General features: G+C 44.6%; 1 protein-coding gene across 3 annotated transcripts in view; it reads right to left on the bottom strand.

Annotated features, from left to right (window-relative positions):
- Positions 1-19,544, bottom strand: part of ANKRD54 (ankyrin repeat domain 54) — a 544,971-nt gene that overhangs the window by 239,308 nt on the left and 286,119 nt on the right. For all 3 annotated transcript variants that reach the window (XM_069653072.1, XM_069653071.1, XM_069653070.1), the window contains one exon: positions 7,234-7,281. In XM_069653072.1, the coding sequence (XP_069509173.1) occupies positions 7,234-7,281 (48 nt within the window). The remainder of the gene's footprint in view (positions 1-7,233; positions 7,282-19,544) is intronic.

Genomic DNA, 19,544 nt, shown 5'->3' with positions numbered 1-19,544 from the left:
AAACCGTCCGTGCAGAGGAACAAAAGAGAAGGCCCCAAGTCAATACGGGTCCCGGAGAGATACCCTCAGAGCAGTAAAGGTAATGGGGAGAACGGGAAGACTGGGAGGCTAAAAGGGACTTGTTATGCAATCAGAGGTACTCGTCCCAGTTTAAGTGACGAACGCTTGAAACAAAAGCTAATGAACTTGAACTGTATTAATGTGAGAAAGAGAATCGCAGAAGACTAAGAGGGAAACCAATAGTGCTTGTGGATCACTACCCTGGGAAGAATATAACAGAGGGAAAACATGGTGAACTGAAAGACTGAGAACCCCCCAAGATAAAAAATGTTCAGATGAGACCCGGCTGTAAAGAGCTGAACTATAATTGTCCAGAGAGTAAGGGAAATATACTTTCCAAGGTTACTCAAAGACCATTAACCTAGATCCAAAGAATCGACAAAGGTTAAATACATTTCTAAAGAGGAGAGGAAAGCTAACAATAGCTTCAGAGAACTACGCGAGTTGATAAGTAACAAGAGACTATTTAAAAATTGCATATTAACAAGAGAAAAAAAGAAGACCACTGCAAGCAGCAATTGTTAGGAACAATTCTCATAAAATGTGCTAATTCCTCTCTACCTTAGAGACCCCCAGCTCCTTTGCTGAACTTTGGGACTTTGTACTTTTAATTCTGATTGTTTTCTGTGTTTATTTCTTTTGATTGTTGAGTTTTGGACAGCTCGATAGGCATCATCTTTTCATTAGTGTCACACAGCACCCTCAGTGCAGTGGTACAGGGAAGCCTTTCAGGCTTTCCCAAGGTTTGGATACCTTCTCCGGGAGAAGCTGCTGTTTCCCAGAGAGGGTAAAGTGAGGTTGACTTTGCTAGTCTTTGAGTTCCTAGACCAAGCACACCCCATCTTTCAATAGAGTGCTGGAAGGGTTACTTAGTATCCCCTATGTCTGGATACTCATGTAGCAGTCAAATGCTACCCTTCCCTCTCAGAGTGGCTGGTGGCAGTGGTTTTACAACAAACTACCATGATTTTTCCCAATCACAGGAGCCATGTTTTTCAAGATGGCATCCGAGCCCCCTCTGTAAAAACAGGTCGCCGTCTTCTTTTTTTTGCCATTTCTTTTTGGAGAGGTCCTTCTAGAGTTTGTCTCTGCGTGCCAAACCAGGTTTGGTCCCTTTGTTCCTTTGCCTTTGGAGGGCTTCAGGAGTGAAGACCGCCTCTGGCGCCCGAGTCTCTGGGGGGGGGGGGCAGGAAGTGAGGCAGGTGCCTGAAACTCCCTATGCTTAGTCTCCTAGGAGACTAACTGTCTGGCAAGGACAGCCACCCTGAGGGGCGAGTGACAGTTAGGCTGGAATGAATGGGAGAGAATTGAATAAAAGTGAGTCTCTTGGCTTGGAAGGCAGAGTCGGCCACTGGAACGAAAGAACCGAAGACAAGCTTGAAGGGGGCGGCTGCTGCAACTCCTGGACCGTTGGTTTGCCCGGTGAAGCCCTGCTGCAGGTCCGAATCGCCAAGTTCACCTTGACAGAGAAGGCCCCACAAAGACGACTTCTCCCTTTGAGTTGGTGGGACCAATAGGCCACCTGGACACCTTATCTCTGAGCTGGTTGTATTTTTCTCAGAGTGCTGCAGAAAGCCGAATAATCAGGGAGAGGGACACCAGTTTGTGTGCTTGACTTACAGCTACCGGAATCGAAGATTTGCCAGTTGTGAGCTTTTTGACCAGTCCCAGTGCAGTGCAGGAGACCCCCGACGCCCTCCCTCTTGTCCCCACGACTGAGGCCCAGGAACATTGAGATCTGCCGGAACTGCCAGGAACAGAAGTCATCAGCTGCCTCTTTTTCTTCATTTGTAAGGTACTGTAAAACCAGACTGAGAGTACTTACCTCTCGCTGTGAAAGTGCTTGAAACTTTCCCAACTCACAGGCCTAATCAGCTTGTCACCCACCATGTGATTTTTCTTGCTACAAACTATTCCTAAGAACTTTTGCAGAGACTTTTTCGTTTAACTACCAGAACTGCTTTGTCCTATTCAAGACTTTAGCCTATTGACTTTGGCCTAGCCTATTGAACTGAATTGACTCTTCTGGTGAACTCTAAATATTTGCACTGTCTAAAGAATATTGTAACCTTTCATGTTCTAATAATCTTTGCCTTTTACTCCTCTTGAAAAGTATTTCTGAATTGGTATTGAAGTGTGTTTGTGTGTATGATATAATTGCCTCCTTCTATTGAATGTTTTATAATTGAATGCCTAATAAATTAATAAGTGTTTTTAACCAAGAAACATTGAGTGTAAGAGTTTATTTGAACACTTGTGATTGTAGACCTCTGTGTAACATCATTACAGCTCACATTTCCACTTACTCAGCCCCGCTACCAAAACTGTGTGGTACAGACTTGTACCAAAGGTTGGTTTTGCTTACACCTGTAGTCATAGTTATCTGTAGTGGTCCCAAAGGGTACTTCATTCAAACATTTCCTAACAGCAATCATCAGGAGAAGGGAATCCTCCTGCTCACCTTAGTTTGTTTAGAATAGTTGTGGGGTCAGTAAGGGCTAGTTTTGGACAGCAGACCTATTCTTTTTGGACATTCACCAACGACTGACTGGCACCTTAGTTAGTAATACATGTAGGGAAATTCCTGTAGTCAGGGAAAGATTAGCTTATTCTTCAATAAACACACGTTGGAAATGTCCTCAGAGTGTCCGCGTACTGCTTATGATCCGCCACACCTGTTCCACTGGTCAAAACATGATTAATAATAGAAGACTGTTTTACTGAAGGATTGCAGGGCACCCCCTTTTATCTTCTCAAATGTAGTGGGAAGTGGTGCATTTTTAGGCACATTGGGCCACTAACATTTGAAAACCCCTTTGCAGAAAGGGTTATGTATTTTACTTTGATATTTGGCAGAAATTATGGTCCAGTATATTACAATTATTAACTGTAACTTTGCTGTATCTCAAATGCAAATTATTTTATGATGGATAATTTGGCATGCATTTGCCCCATTTGTCCATTATCCGTGTGCCAGATGGCAAAGTATTAGAAATGTCAATTTATCTGGCGAGACACTACATCGGGTATGTCACATTTATGACAACTATATGTGTTGGCATCAAACATAACCTTTACTAGTTCATAAATCGGCATATGCTAATTGTTTAATAAGGAAAATGTGGACATACATGCATGTCACTTTTTTTCCCATTATGCACTTACCAGCTGAGCAAATGTACAGAAGATTGCAATTTTCACCAGGAGAGAAACATGGGCATGTGGTTACATTGGTCGCCCATTTGTGTATACTTGTCAACTGGCCAAACTAGCAGAAAATGGGAATTACTCACAAGGACAATGCAAAGTGTATGGAACATTTTTAACAAATAATTTGCACACAAAGTTTGCATGCACCAAAAAGTAAATTGGATGTTTTGAATTGTGGACAACTGGGCCTTTATGTTACTTATTTTCCCCTTACAGACTTGCTAAGCTTTTGTGAATAGCCCCATTGCAACCTACTCAAATGCAACATTGTAATGCTTGGTTGATTGCAACATTTGCTGGCCAGATTGTGTTCTATTTCTGGCACTCATGTACGCCTCAATCACTGATTTACTAGATAGGTTTATTTTTTATATACATTGCATGCCCACATCCTAACTATCTCCCTGACTTTGCTCCTCCCTACCATCACTGAATGTTCTCTCATACTCCAACTTTGCCTCTCTGACAGGAAAAGCATTGCGACACCATAACCTATGGCAGGAGGCACTAAACAAATGCAAGATAACATAACATTGACCAACCAGTGTGGGTACACCAATAGATTTACTTCTGCTTTCAACTGTAATAGCGTGGATGTCATGAGGCTCATCTCTACTGATGCCTTAAGAATCATCTCATCAGCTTCCTGTTTGATCCTTGTGGACTAAAAACGCATCCATCCCTCTCCAATGCTTAGCCCACGCTGTTGATACTTTAACAACTAATGGCATATCGTGTCTGTCTTCCAGACGAGGCAGTTTGGCTAGCTTTCCTGCACAGTCCTTGTACAGGCTACATTACCATTGCAGTCTCATTCATGCAGTGCCTTCTTCTTGGCCTCCAATCCATGGCCCAGACCAACTGGCGAGCAACATTTTAGGGTGGAGCGATCAACAGGATGCTCCCAAGCTACATGTTGGGTATCACTGGCCTAGAGGAAACAGTTATGTTTATCTGACTCCCACCAGGGTCTTCTAGGTGGATCCTAACTAGGCATCACACAAGAACTGCAATGGTCTTTGAACCACAGATTGGTGCCTTCCAGCCACCCAGGTCTCACCTGCTCTGATCTCTCCCGTGCTGTATTATTCCTCAGACTCATATTCTTCCTTCTTTTTCCTTCCTTCTACTCTCCCAGTTTTCTTCCTCGCACTATTTCTCCTCTCCTCTGTCTCTGCGATGTTCGTCTCTCACACCTCTTCCCCTTACTCGGACTTTGCACTCCTATTACTCTCTACTCTACACCCCATCCCTCCTCTCACACTCACCCTCACCCTCCTTTCACTCTCCCGCTCACCTTGCTTACCAAGTCTCACTGAGTGCCCTACTCTCCCACTAAGTCTCACTCACTCACCTTACGTAACACAAACACACTCTCACTGAAGTACCACTTTTTCTCACCAATCAATACCTCACCTTTAACATTCTCTCCTCCACGCTCAACCAACTTTTCACCGCCTGATCTCTTGGTTCACCTCCTCGCTGCTTGACCTCACCCGAACAACCCATACTCTCCAGTCCATCCCTTTTTATCCTCCACATCCCCGTCCATTGGCTCTCAGGCCAATGACTGCTGTGCGGCCTCACAAGGGTCAGGTTACAACGGTGAGAAGCCATGAAGCACCCTTCAAGGCATGCCCCTTGCAAAACCCAGGTCCGCCTGTGTTTTGCAATGGTGGCTCGGTACAACAAATGCCAATGTTAGGGTTCGTAGTTTGTCGCCAATGAGCGTCTGTATTGTTGGTTCGCCGTGAGCAACGCCTCAACGACGTGGTACACACTGCTGCATCTCTGGCCTGTTTTACGGCAGGTATGGGCTCAGACAGTGGCACGACATATGTGCAGCCAGGCACATAAGGGGGGACGACGAGGCAGACTGAGGTCCTCTGAAGTCTTACACCAGTAACATGATAAAGTATGGGAAAAGTAAAGAGACAGTCAGGCCTACGAGTGGAGGATATGCCAGCCTCATGCAAAACCTCCAAGGTTCTCATCTAGACAGAATTAGTTGTACACAACTTGTGTAGCAATAAACTGGAACTTGCACAAGAAAAAGCGGAATGCTGCTTGGAGTGTGGGATTTCTTTTTTAAATATACTGTCTGGGTACCCAGTCTAGTGTCACGCCGCGCGCTCGCTCGCGGGCGCCACTTACCTGTCCTGGGGTCCTCCTTCATGGAGGCTGTACCAGCGGTGGCATCTCTCCTCACGCCGACCCGCGGTTCGGATGGGCGCCGTGGACGCCGCCATCTTGCGAGGATCTGCGCATGCGCGGATCGTCAGTATTCTACGTCCCGCGCATGCGCAGTGTCGGAACATGCGTTCCTAGCCTCGCTTTGACCCCGGGCCATAAAAGGGCACCGCATACACAGGGACAACGCGTCTCAACGCGGTTGTTACTGTGTATGCGCTGCTGGAGTCCTGGCGCTCGTTTTCCAGCCCTCCAGTTCCCTGTTCTACCCTTTTCTGCCTAGTCCTGCCTCATCTCCTTATTTCCTTCTTGCTTCCTGGTCCTCCTACCCTTTCTTCCCTTTATTGCTGATACTTTGCCTATCCCTGGTTTAGGGTAGAGGAGGTCCTGTCTGGGTTCCTAGTTGTAGTGGGGACTCTCCTGTCAGTACTGCTTTTTCTTGCAGTCTGCTTTCCTTTGCCTGTCTTGTGCCCTGCCGGTACCTGTGCCTTACTGCCTTTTGGAAGTTCCTGAGTTCAGCCCTGTTATCATCGGTGATTTCATCAAGCCTTCTCAGCCAGTGGAAACACTGTCCCGACGTCACTCAAATTCTGAGAAGTGCCACCCGTGACGTTGGGAGTTGGTTCAGTGCCGTCCTGTCTTATATCGTCAGGATCGGATTGGGCTAATTTCTCGCGCTACCCATTCATCGGCCATCAATACATCGACATACTGGCAACCTCAACTCCACGGTCTACAGGAAGAAGAGGTAACCCACGATCTCGTGAAGATTCGTTTAACATCTAGCAGGATGTGTTTCTGTTCCAGGATATTTGCATTTGAAAAATAAATTCTAAAAACATGTGACTAATTGCCCTGGCCGATATAATTTCAGAAAGTTATTTCCGCATTATCCAAAGCTAAAGATAGTGGCTGCATTATGAGAAAGGACAATGGAGGGGAGCTGCATGCTGCCCTTGATATCACCTAGTAAGTGAAGCATGAATTAAAGAGTTAAGCGTGCAGGCCCCAATCTGGTACAGCAAAGGACTTCACTTGTCTAAACCTTCTATGTGTATGATCTACAGGAAGGTAAGTGCCAAACCCTGACAAAATGTACTTGGTTTACTCAAGTTGGTTTCTTTCATGTACTGGGGTAGACTTAAATAGGATAGGATGGGCCAGTAGAAACATTCTGGGGTCAATTAAAGATATTACATTCTGCCCTCTTTGATGGACCATTGTGCATACATCCTAGGGAAGGAGTTATCGGAATAGACACCAGATTACAAGAGCATAGTGCAATGCAAGCTTCAGGGAAAAAGTGCTCTGTGTCAAAAGGGCTGTTGGTAAGTGAACACATAACGTTACAGGTGGGTGAAAGTGGTGCAGGGAGATGTATATGAAGAGGCAAGGTTGCAGAAATTAACACGGGATGTATAGGCCTAAGGTGGTAACAGAGCGAGTACAGGAGTGCAAGAAGAAACAGTTCTTCAAGACTTCAAGAGGGTTTGCAGTGGGGAGGCAGCACTGTACACAGAAAAGATAGAAAACAATTACAGAGTGGGTGAGGATCGTATATAATTACATACAGAAGGGACTGTGGACAAAGGGATGCAGAAAGTTATATCCAGAAGTAATTTGCAGTGACGGGTGAGGTGAGGGGTACCAAGGAATTATATACAGAGGGAAGAAACCAGGAGGGTTTGGGGAAGGCCGGGGATCTAAGGAGTTGAGTACAAGAGATATCATTAAGTCACAGTTACCAGAGCCCATATATGTTTAGGCACGTACCTCCACGCAGCAGGGTAGTGATGACTGGGACATGATTGGTACAAGCAGCTGCAAGTAAAACAACAATATACATTATTTCTGCTTCCAAAGAGGTGCAACCACACTTTTTCATACAGTACTTCTAACGCTTTCCTCAGCCTCCCTGATGTACATGACTGGGGTTACATTCTTGGTCCATTCAATCCGATTACTCACAAGGGTGGTGCTAAGTCCTAGGAGTGAGAGAGCAGATCAATTTGTCCCCATAGGGTTCAGCCTCCAATCTCCTGCAGATCAGTGTTTTCCTTCAGTAAATGTGTATTGACATTTGTAATATCGCCTGACACGCAGTGAACCATTTCAAGTTATAAGAGACCCCTCATCTTCAACATATTTACTTCATTGCTCCCCTGAACCTAGTCACCAATAGGCCTAAAGGCAACCTACTACTTTCACCTTTCCAATATGTAGCACTTGAAGCAAGCCACACTGCCAGTGCATAAAGTTACAGGGATACCTAACATGTCTGTTAGGGAAATCTTCCAAAGGTCCTCTGGTGAGGATTTACTAAGAACAGTCTGTTGTGTTTTGCAGGATTACCCTTAATTTATTCCGACTCTCAAAGAGGCTGGTAGAGCAGTCAAAGCTGCCCTCTCAGGAGGGTAAAAGGCTGGTAGTAAGGCATAGCTTACCCTTCTCTCGGGTTCCTAATTTGAAATAAAACCCACTGGCACATTATAAAAGTGAAGCAAACACACATATATATTGGTATAGAGAAAGATAATGTATTAAATTGCGAAAAGGCGTAAAATGAAAGTCTGCATGCTTCACTGGATCCTATATGCTATTATAACCATACAGTTCCATATAACATACTGCTATACTGATAACCATACTGTTACCAAATGTATGACATGCAAGGAAAAAATATCGAAGTCAATATGCTTCACTGCCATACTTACTTTTTTGTGTAATGGTAAAGAAAAAGAAAACGTGTGAAGAAAAACATGAGCACCACTTTATTGGACCATATTCTAACCGTATATAATAATATTTTATTATTCTAATGTATTCCTGTTGTAATGTAAAGCGCTTTGGCATAAAGCACTATATAAATTTAATAAATACAAATAAATACAAACCGGTTTGGTAATTGGCCATAAAAGAGACCTGTTTTGGCACGTCCCAGTAGAGGGGACATTGTGACATACTGAGTTAAACCTTGGGAAGTAACGTGTCACCCTCATGGGCAATGTTCCCTCTAAGCTGTGCGCATGTGCGCTTGCCCAGCTTCCTTCTGGGTGCCGCTCAGATTTTTTTGCAGCGCACACAGACAATTCTCACCCCTTCAAAAATATTTAATGAGGCACAAGCCACAGCAATTAATTGAAATTAGCTTTCTCATAAAATAAGCAACTAGTCTTGATATTCTAATAATGTGCATTACACTACTATGCAAGGGTGACCGTAAACACCTAAAATCCCAAACAGCAAAATACACACAAAAGAGGTAAAAAACTAATATAAAAAACTGTCTCCATGAACAGAGGAATCTAACCTGCACACATTAGCCAAATAATGTTCCCTCCCCACCCATGACTCCTAAGCTTGATTCTACCACACTTTGACATTATGGGCCTCATTACATGGACGGCGGTAAGGGTTTACCGGTACCGGTATTTTACCGGTACCGGTAAACCCTTACCGCCTTACTACGAGGTCCCTTTGCGGGTTGGGGAATTTAACGCCTGCTTTTTGCAGGCGTTAAAAACCAACCCGCAAAGGGACCAGGGAGCTAATGACGGTACCGCAATTTGCGGTGCCGTAATTAGCACCTTCCCCATTCCCATTATACCCTATTGGGCAAAAATGGGAAGGGGGAAGGGCAATGGCGGAAGGGGGAATTACCGCCCCACCAACCTTGGAATAGGGCGGTAATTCTCCTTTCCACCGAGGCGGTGCCGGTATTTTACCAGCATCCGCCGTCTGTGTAATGAGGCCCTATGACTCCTAACTTCTGCTCCAGAACACATTAGGATAGTACCAGATAACCTTGACTCCTCCTCTCTTGGCTCTGCTAAAGGTTAGCAGATGTGTACCTACATCCACTTGTTTTATGTTTGTTGTAATATGAATAATGTTCACGTGCCAGAATTTCTGTTACTCATTGTGCCTTACCAAAAGCGTCACCCACACAATAAAATCAAACTACCAGCTAAAATAATAGATACTGACTGTAAGTAAGCAGGCTACCTGGATGTGTAACCTTATCCCATACTTCCTCTTCTTAGTACATACATCGTGCAAGTGCTTTGAAGCGGCCCCCTTGCAAGTTAACGCATTATAAAACTAAAATATTAATTTGCCGTGTAAGGATTTTGAGAAGACAAATGTGATGCTCAGTATCTCCAACTTTAGCACTACTAACATTACACTATAGGTGGAGAGCAACATTGCAATATCATTTACTTTGCCTACACAGGATAATGGGTATGGACTATGCATGGGATTACTCGTCCATAGTATCAGGGCACCGGATATTCAGACAGGAGAATGCCTGCCTTTGGGCATAGACCGTCACACATTATATGGTAACTTGCTGTTATGTAAAACAGTTTCACTGAGAACTGTGTAATCCTACACAATGATATGAGGGTGGGGTATGCTGCAAACAATCCTGTATGCACTGCAAAAGAATGGCGTACATGCAGAGTCATGACATTCTTAAAATACACATAAAGTATTGTGGGTCCTCCCCCTCAACCTCAGAATGGATTCGTTTTGGACCTTTAAAGCCAAAGTAAAGAGCTGGCTCTTCGATAACAAACACTAAGGGTCTGCCAGCACGCCATCAATAATGTTGTGCCTGCTCAATCTCTCTGTATGTATCTCTGTTATACTAGACTAACTTTCTTACATGTACTGCTGTGTCAACCTCCGACCTGTCTGTAACAATCAGTCGACCTGCACTTATTGTTGTTATTGTGTTGTTGTAAATTCTACTATATGCCTGTAACACTCGCTTCAGTTCTAGCGCCCAGTTACCTCAGGGTTCGGTGCGCGGTACAAATAAACTAAACTGGGTCTGCAAATATCCCAGTGAGTGTTTACTGCTACAATCCCGCACTTTTTACAGTGCTCTATCAACTAGTATTGGAGGCGAGCACAGGGGCCAGGGAAGGGTATGGGTGGAAGAGCACAGGTCATCACTCCTTTCGGGTGATGAACAAAGCAGCAAATTTCAAAAACCAAGTCAGAGGTTTCGGCAGTATACTGAAGGAAACGTGTTGCTTGTTTGCTAAAGAATAGGAAATTCTAGTACCCGTCTAGACAACAGCACCTTCGTTTTCTTCCTATGCTCAGCTGATATTCTTTCAATATAACCATGTGCTCTGTATCGTCTCTAGCATCTCCCTGCATTTTATTTAACTCATAACAAAGTATTGCAAAGTATTACAGAAGAGGGATCCATAGTTATAGAAGAAGGGACTCAATGGGCCTCATTACGAGTTTGAAGGTAGCCATGGTGCTATTAGCACCATGGCTGCCTCCAAACCGGGCTCCATTACCGGGTTCCTGCAATGAGGATTTACCGGGTCATTCTGACATAGGAGGACCCGGTAATTCCTCCTTGCAGGAACCATTCCCCCCATAGGGCTCAATGGGAATGGGGAGAGAGGTAATAACGGGCACATTACACTGGCCCGTTATTACCTCCCTCTTCTCCTCGCGGGACCCGGAAAGGAAGACTGGTTTTACCAGGCGTCCTTACAGGGTCCCGCAAAGGGAACCTCGTAATCGGCGCTCCCGTAATGAAGGCTGCCGGTCCCCTACCGGCACCCTTCATTACCGGAGTGGCACCCTTGTAATGAGGCCCAATATGTTGTATCTCTTGAGATTTGATCCCAATAACTTAAAAGGCGTATATATGTGATTTATTACACAGAGATCCACAATAAACCTCAATAACGCTCTTGTTTAATTTGTCTAGGCTCTGGTGTGGAATGATGACCAAAACTATAGACTATATTATGTTCCCTGTCATTTCACTTTCTATGTCAGGGTTACAAGCAAGGCTCTAATCAGATTTTGCTCCCTACATGGAGTCAAATGATTTTTCGGGGAGTAAAAAAGTAATATGCGTTGCCACTAGGGATACTTTCTGCTTCTTAAAAGATGTTCTTCCTCTTAAAATTCCTGTTGAGATCAGGCATTCATATTATTAGATTCCTTCCTATGCCACTGCTCTGCTGCTGGTCTCTAATTCAGGAAAAATATCAGCAGGGCTTTGTGGGTTGAAGCAACAAAATGTTCATTGTTCCTCGTTTTTTGTTGGGCACATTTTCATTTTAGGGAGTAAAAATTGATGGTATACATGTCTCTTAGCTGTAAGGATGGTTTATCACTACCCAAAGGACAACGTAATGTGGATAGTAAGCAGAGGCACAGGAATATTTAATCATCATATTCTGCGGTGCAGTTATTCTGATGCAATTATCATCCTTACACAAATTATTAGACGCATGCTCTCCTGGCCCTTCAATTACTTCATTAAAGTGGCACTTGAACTCATATTAGCATGTTTTTTGACACATTGCTTTTAATTGTTACTAATCCATCGGCAAATGTTGTATTCTGTCTGAATTTCTTGACAGCCACATCCGTTTATGGCAAGAGATATTTGTGTTTTGTAGTGCACATGAATGATATTCCAGTGGCATAAAACGTTTGCAAGGTACTGTGGCAGATGTTGAAGTCTTGGACTGGTTGATGAGTTTTCTGTTTAATCACATATGACATTCTATTTTAGCCTATGTGTTTGGAAAAAGTGTACGATATGTCAAGAATTGCAGTGGCTGGGAAGAGGAAATTCCTTTTCAAACTCTCTTCTGCGATTCTAGTTCACTAAATATGCATGCTCACAAAGTGGCTTACCTCATTAGTCAGTTGCACACATGGAAAATAATGTGCGCACAACAGCAAACCAGTTCCGCACATAGAGAAAAATAATTAGAGGGAACATTGCTCATGGGTGACATAAGGAATGGTGTGGCTCATTAGAAGGTAATACCAGCAAAAATGTGAGGGTAGCCCCAACCACACCTCAAGGAAAAAAAAAACACAAAGAATTCCAGTATGCATCACCTAAAACAATACAATGGATCTAACAAACCATAAAACAAAAAATAAACTACAAAACAAGGGTCTTCTGGCAGTGGGCTACCACAGCCCCACCAGCCTGCAGCCACACCTGAAATAAGGAGACCGCCTTGCAAGTGCTCCAGGCAACAAATAAGCCACTTATTTTATTTTCCAGCCTCCAGTTGCCAACAGTTTATTTAGGACATTTTTAAAAACAATTTGCGTAAGAAATTATCAGCGAAGACAATGATCTTGCTTAAATTCAAAGGCTGCCCGTGACTTAACCTAAAGGGGACTGAAGGTTAAGTGGACTAAAGGAATCTAACAGTTTTAGCCCATTTAAATGTATTAGCACATTTATAGTTGTATGTATTGATGCCCGCTTCCATGGTTATGGTTATTTATTTGTGTTATGTTTTTTGAGAAAAGGTGCCTTCATATTTACTTCATATTTATTTATGCAACCATATAATTAGGTTGAAAGTGCCCTTTACCATTGTTTAGGGTTAACTACTATTCTGAAAAAAGGGTTTGTACCTTATGTGCTCCCCAGGTTTCACAGAGCAGACGGACACACAGGTGGCTTGCTTGTTGGCATAAACATTTATTTCATACAAATAAAGAGGAAACCTCTCTCTCCCCAACTCAAAGAGGTGTTTCCCTGTCTCAACTAAAGGAACTAAAGATTTTGTCAGAATGTCCAAGTAAATGAAAAGAGTCCAATGTTGTGTGTCAAAATATCTACTTCTGTCCCTCACACTTGTAAGTAAACTAAAGAAGTAGTAGATCTTCTTGGTCCAGATGAATGTCCCCCTTCATCGGGACAATGAATCATAGTTCCAATTGACAGGTGGGAACTTAGCCTGGTAGAATGACTCCCTTTTCCAGGTCTCAGCTCCTTTTCAAGATAGAAAACAAAGTGCCAGCTTATGGTGCTGGTAAATTCTCAGTTCATACACAAAAGTAAAGTTCCACTCGAACAACATTCCTTATTGCACAGTGTTTTCTTTACTATTGGGTTCCTGGAGCATTCCTCCCTCCTCCAAGTATCTTGTTCTCAGAATGTTCACAGTGCCAGGGGAATTAACCTCTTCCCTGGGCTTTGCTTCACGGTACACAGGACCAGGGGGTATGGCTTCCTTCCCCTGATCTCTCTTGGCTTGTTGTTTTACTGTAGGAGGGGGGAATGTCTCCCTTCCCCTGGCCTTGCTCCGGCTCTTTACTAGTTCACAAAGGCTGGTGGAGCGACACCCTTCCCAGTCCCTGCTCAGGCTTTCTGAGGCAGTTTGCAATGCCATGGGGTATGGCTTCCTTCCCCTAATCTCTCTTGGCTTGTTGTTTTACTAAAGTAGGGGGAATGTCTCCCTTCCCCTGGCCTTGCTCCGGCTCTTTACCAGTTCACAAAGGCTGGGGGATTGACACCATTTCCAGTCCCTGCTCCGGCTTTCTGAGGCAATTCGCAATGCCAGGGGGAATGACTTCCTTCCCCGGGCTTTGTGTACCAAGGAAATGTCTCCCTTCACTTTCTACTATATTCTTACAGTTCTACTCCACCAGGGGGGATGCTTCTCTTCCCTTTGTCTTCCTTTCACCACCATTTGCTGGGCTGCAAGTGTGGGTCCCAGACCCGTCGATTCTGCAGCTTTCCTTTGGCAGAACTGGTTCACTTTCCTGCCAGGTGCTGCGTCAAAGATTTGTGATGCTCTTCTCAACTGGGTGCGGGTCCCAGATTTTAACTTCTCTTTCCGATTGCTCTGGCTGGCCTGGCTCACCTCTCTGCCAGGTACTGTGCCAAAGAAGACTATTTGTGATGCTCTTCTCAATTGGGTGCGTGTCCCAGACCAGACTTTCCTATCTTGTGAACCCACCAAGCATCCCAGCAACCCTGGTACCTGTGAGGGTCCTGCCTATGCTCTCCGGGTGATGTGCAGTTTTGGCGTGTGTCCGGTCGGGTTCCCGCAGGTCAGGCTTTGTTCGCCTTTCCATATGCAGCGGTGGCTCCACAGCCACAGCTCCTCGCTGGCGGCATTTCTGCCTCTGACTGCGAGGTCCAGAGATCTTCGTCTGGAGGTTGGCCGCTGTAGCCTTCTGGGTCGTCTGACCTCGGTGAGTGAGCTTCCCAGCAGGTCGGTGAGCGTCCAAGACGCAGTCTTATAGTTCCTCTACTTTCCGGCTCTCACGATGTCGGCTCCGTCAGGGAGGGCTTCTCTTTGGGTTCCTCAAGGGAGGGTCAAACAGCATTTCGAGTCCCTCCTCACTTTTTATGCTCATGCAGTGTCCACATTGACTGGAAAGCTTACTTTGGTTCCGTGGGGCGTTCCTCATGACCCTCTCTTCTTCATCCCAGTATTGACATGGTTAAGCTAATGTTGGACTGGCATGACATGCTCTCCCGCTATTGACGAGTACATCCAAATTAATAATCTAAATTAATAATTAGATTCCTATTCAAGGTTCAAATGCAGCTGATATACACATTTTAGAATGTCTTTATTAGCAAAGGATGTCAGCCGACACGTGTTTTGACATGCATCGTTTTCAAGGCAGTCGTCTGGGATTCATAGGGAATGGTTTGATGTAATATATTCGCCACAGATGAAGAGATTACACTTAAGAGATGTTATTATAACAATGAAAAAGAGCATGTCCCTTTAAATCGAGATGTCCAATCGACTGGAACAAGTACATTGAAAAACGTGTAGTCAAAGAGCAATGTTGAGAGAGGAAAGCATACACAGGCACAGGTAGACCATGCGCTGCGTAACAACTGAGGAGAAAGAGGAGCACTTTCGCAGGCATGGCAAGGCCCTGAGCTGCTTAACACCTGAAGAGAGAGAAGGCGGAGTAAGCATACGTCAAAATCACACGAAACTAAAGAACCAGACGCTAGAGCCATGGCGAGTCCGAGCAGGAGAACCCGAAAGGGTAAGGGCCCGGAGAAAGGTGATGGCGAGACCATGAGGGATCCGTGGTGGACATCCGGTCCACAAAAAAATCGCTTAGACCACCACAGGCTTAAAGCAGCAGGGTATTTGGTCAAGCATCGAAAGACAGACACCTCAAAGGAGGCAGAAAACACAGACAAAGAGAAACAGACAGTGGTGTGGAACAAGAGAGAAGGTTCCTGAGGAATGAGGCTCCTGAAGAGCTTCTAATTCAGAGTTGAAGGTAACAGGGAGTAACGGAAGGCACAGAAGGAATCATACTGTGCAAGCAACTCGTCTCTGTAGATGTCAAGACGCAAAGTTAAACCCGAAATTGATTAACTTAAAATCTTGTGACACAAGAGAAAGATTACAAAAATATTAATACTAAGAGAAAAGAAATGCCCTGGAAAAGGGGAAAGAAACCTGATATGTTGGGCAAGAAGATGATTATATAAAAGAGAAAGTATTATGAATCAGAGTTTAGAGGAACTATTAAACTGAGATATGTACAAAATCAAGCAGACCCAAACAAGCTGAACTAGATCTGCCCAGGAGGGAAAGCCTACCAGAGAAATAGTAATTTCCAAGGATATGCTGAAGCCAGCAACCAGGAACATAGATTTGATAAAAGATCCCCAAAAGGGATTCCCAAGGAGGGAAGAAGAATTAGTAGTCCCTTTGAAGAGTTACAGCGATTGATTCAAGAAATCACGAGATACTAATTGAAAGAATCCTACAGACTGGTACTAGAAGTACCGCCTGACTTAGTTTTCATAGTGGTACGGTCAGTTAGGTTTGTTTTGGATAGTAGACTTATTGCCTTGGACATTCCCGAATGACTCACAAGCATCTTAGTAGCATAGGAAAGGACCACCCATAGTGCTTCGGAAAGTCAGGCCTTGTAATATTTTTAGGAATCCTTCTTTTGACTCGCCACATAGCCTATTTCCTTAATTAATATTGCTGCAAACATTTTTGCAAAGATTTTGGCAGATAAATTACTTACATTTTAGCCCAGCACTTGTTCGCGCTGATCAAACTGGTTTCATCCCAGTTGGTTGATAAACAGCCCTAAACCTGTTGTGTCTGTGTGTTGGCCCAACTAAACCCTTCTGCCCAAGCAGTAGATGCATTGTTAGATGGAGGAGCAGCATTTGACGATCTCATGAGCCTACTTGTTCACTGTTTTGAGGAAGACAAGATTTCAGGGATTCTTCCTAAAGGCGATTCAGCTGTTCTAGTCTATGCCAACCACTAGAGTTCTCATTGCAGGGAATAAGAGAGATTCTTGCTAGGACATGGAATCAGACCGGGATATCCACTGTTCTCGGTTTTGTTCACCCTTGTAGTGGAGCCGCTTGCAACATATTGACATCAGGGCCCTGCAACGGGTGAAGTCATAGGGCCATCATATCTCTCGAACATGAATCAGTCAGCCATCTGCATAAGGATCCAAGCTCTAAACTTCCAATCACCCATGATATCACCCGCTTCAGATAATTCTCAGAATTACAGATTAACCAAGACAAATCTGCCCCTTTCCCCAGACTAAAGGCCTCATTACACGGATGGCGGTAAGGGTTTACCGGTACCGGTATTTTATTGGTACCGGTAAATCCTTACCGCCTTACTACGAGGTCCCTTTGCGGGTTGGGGAATTTAACGCCTGCTTTTTGCAGGCGGTAAAAACCAACCCGCAAAGGGACCAGGGAGCTAATTACGGTACCGCAATTTGCGGTACCGTAATTAGCGCCTTCCCCATTCCCATAGAGCCCTATGGGGCAAAAATGGGAATGGGGAAGGGCAATGGTGGAAGGGGGAATTACCGCCCCGCCAACCTTGGAATAGGGCGGTAATTCCCCTTTCCACCAAGGGGGTGCCGGTATTTTACCGGCATGAACCATGGTGCTAACAGCGCCATGGTTCACCGCCATCCGTGTAATGAGGCCCTAAATCTACACAGTGCCCCTAAAATACAGTAGACGATAAATCGGGCTGCTGAGGGTCTCACATGTCTTTGAATTCATGTTATGGCTGATGAGACTACATTTCTAGAATCCAACCACTTTTCCTATCTGGATAAGCATGATGTGAACATTAGTAGATGGGTGTAGGATTTATCTGATAAAGGTGGTGGTTCTTTCTAAACTACTATACCGCTTTTCAAATATATCTTCATAGCCTGGGCGTGCCTTTTTTTTTTTACCCGAATGTTGACTAACTTGACTTGGCATCCCACAACTACCAGATTTACGTTGACTGGAACCTCTGGTTGTGGTGGCATTGCTTCCCTGAATATGGAATTGCATTACCTAGCACCACAAATAGAATTTGCAATCTGTTGCAAAAATATGGGAGTGTCTTTCTCCCTACGTTGCAATTGAATGAGTGTTGGTGCATCCTCCATCCCAGGTTTCACTCCTCTAGGGGTTGGTCATGGAAGACTGCAAATTCAACATAGTTGGAAGCACTACATTTGCCTGGAACAGACTACTGTAACATGTCAACTTTAGTAAACCATATGCTCTGGATTTACTGCTGTGGAACATTGAGGTTTTACCCCTATCTGGGATCCCACTATCCAAAGTGCTTGGAATAGTCGAAGCATAAGAAAACACAGAGACATGTACCTTGAGGATGCTTTTGCTACCGGAGAGATTTATCATGTGTGTTTTCCAAAAGCCTTAGTCATTTCGAACATTTAGCCCAATTTTCCCACGGAACAGCTCCTCCTCTCCTCTCCTCCAATATATCATTGTGGCCTTTGTTAGCAGGCACATCATATCTTCCCTTTACAAACTTACTGTAGATCCCACCCCCGCAATGGATATTCCTGCCATATCAAAATTAGAGCGAGACATCAATCTTCCTTTCACTGAGGAGCAATTGACCCAACTTTGCTCTTACTCCAAGAAAGAGCATTGCAACTCCATATATGAATTAAAGTCAAGATCTTAAACAGAGTGTACCTTAACCCTGCTCGCCTTCGTGTATTCACAACGGGACTGAGCACATGTCAAAGATGTGACCAATCCCGAGCTACATTTATACATATGTTCTGGGAGTATCTAGTAGTGTTCTCCTCTTGGCCTGAAGTAATTGACAAATTAAAGCAGATTCAGAATCTGTCTTGTCCTCTAGCCCTGTTAAGGTGCCTGTTGGGTAAGTTTACTAAATATCCTAAAGATTGTGTTACATTTGTAGCCCTAGTTCAGTTATTTGCTAAAAGTGGAGCCACGCTTTCCCCGGCCACTTCACCCTGCAAGTTAATATGATATAACAAGTGTGAGGAGGGCTTCCCAGTTTTAACTTCTAGACGATAGTGCCCCTGAGATATTTGGCTGATATTTAACCTTTTTTGCATGCCCTTACAGAGTCAGAAAGCCCTACTCCTGCTGACACCTGTGTGACTAACACATCCCAGATGAACAATGGTGCAGTGCAATCACTACCTACTAGTAAAAGGGGTATCTGTTGTACTCCTGTCCCCCTGCCAATAAAGTTCCTTTGCGGGTGCTGATTTGTTTCTTGACATTTGTGATGATTCACTACCTGTCACCTCTCCCCGAGGGGGAGCCCTTTTCCATGAAGCCAGGGAGGCGAGGCTGCTGCCTGATAGCCCCCATGAAGGTGGTATAATGCGGGAGGATCTCAAGGGGAGGGACTCCTGCCCCTCCCGCTAGGGCGAAGGATGACCACCTCGGGTGTAGTCCTTATGAGAACTTCAGACCCCTACACACTCTAGCCTCTCCTTGTGCTAACCTCTTTGTAGACAGTAGACCTATGAACTGTTATAAAGCAGACTACCACAATGTTCTAGAAAGTACTGCAACGAAGAAGAACATCAGGAACCTAAGTAATTCAAGTACTGGGATGAGGTCGGACACAGAAGCAATGAAGAGCTATGCCAAGAAGGAACTGCATCGGTATAGAGTTCTGCGTAGGCATGGTTATTCCTACGCCATATAGACCAAAGGACTTCCTATTGGGGAGACACAGACAACCAGGACGAGAGACCGTGAAGCACGAAGGAGATGTGGAGAAGGCCAGGATGGAGCCAAGAGTAGTCCGCTCCCAGAGTCGAGAGGACAACCTGACTCCTTTGGCCAACGGCGTCTAGAGGGTAATGGGAGTATGGCAGACGGTAACGCAGAAGCAAGTGGCAGCATCCATACCGTTGCTCCAAGGCCCGGTCAGGAGGTCCGAGAGGTGAGGGCACCGAAACACAAAGATGCCCATGCAGCATAAGGAGTAGAAGAATGA

The sequence above is a fragment of the Ambystoma mexicanum genome, chromosome 3q (assembly GCF_040938575.1).
Source record: "Ambystoma mexicanum isolate Mex_15411 chromosome 3q, UKY_AmexF1_1, whole genome shotgun sequence".
Taxonomy (NCBI): Eukaryota; Metazoa; Chordata; class Amphibia; order Caudata; family Ambystomatidae; genus Ambystoma; species Ambystoma mexicanum.
The sequence above is the reverse complement of the archived record's forward strand: the minus strand, read 5'-3'. Positions and strand labels throughout refer to the sequence as shown.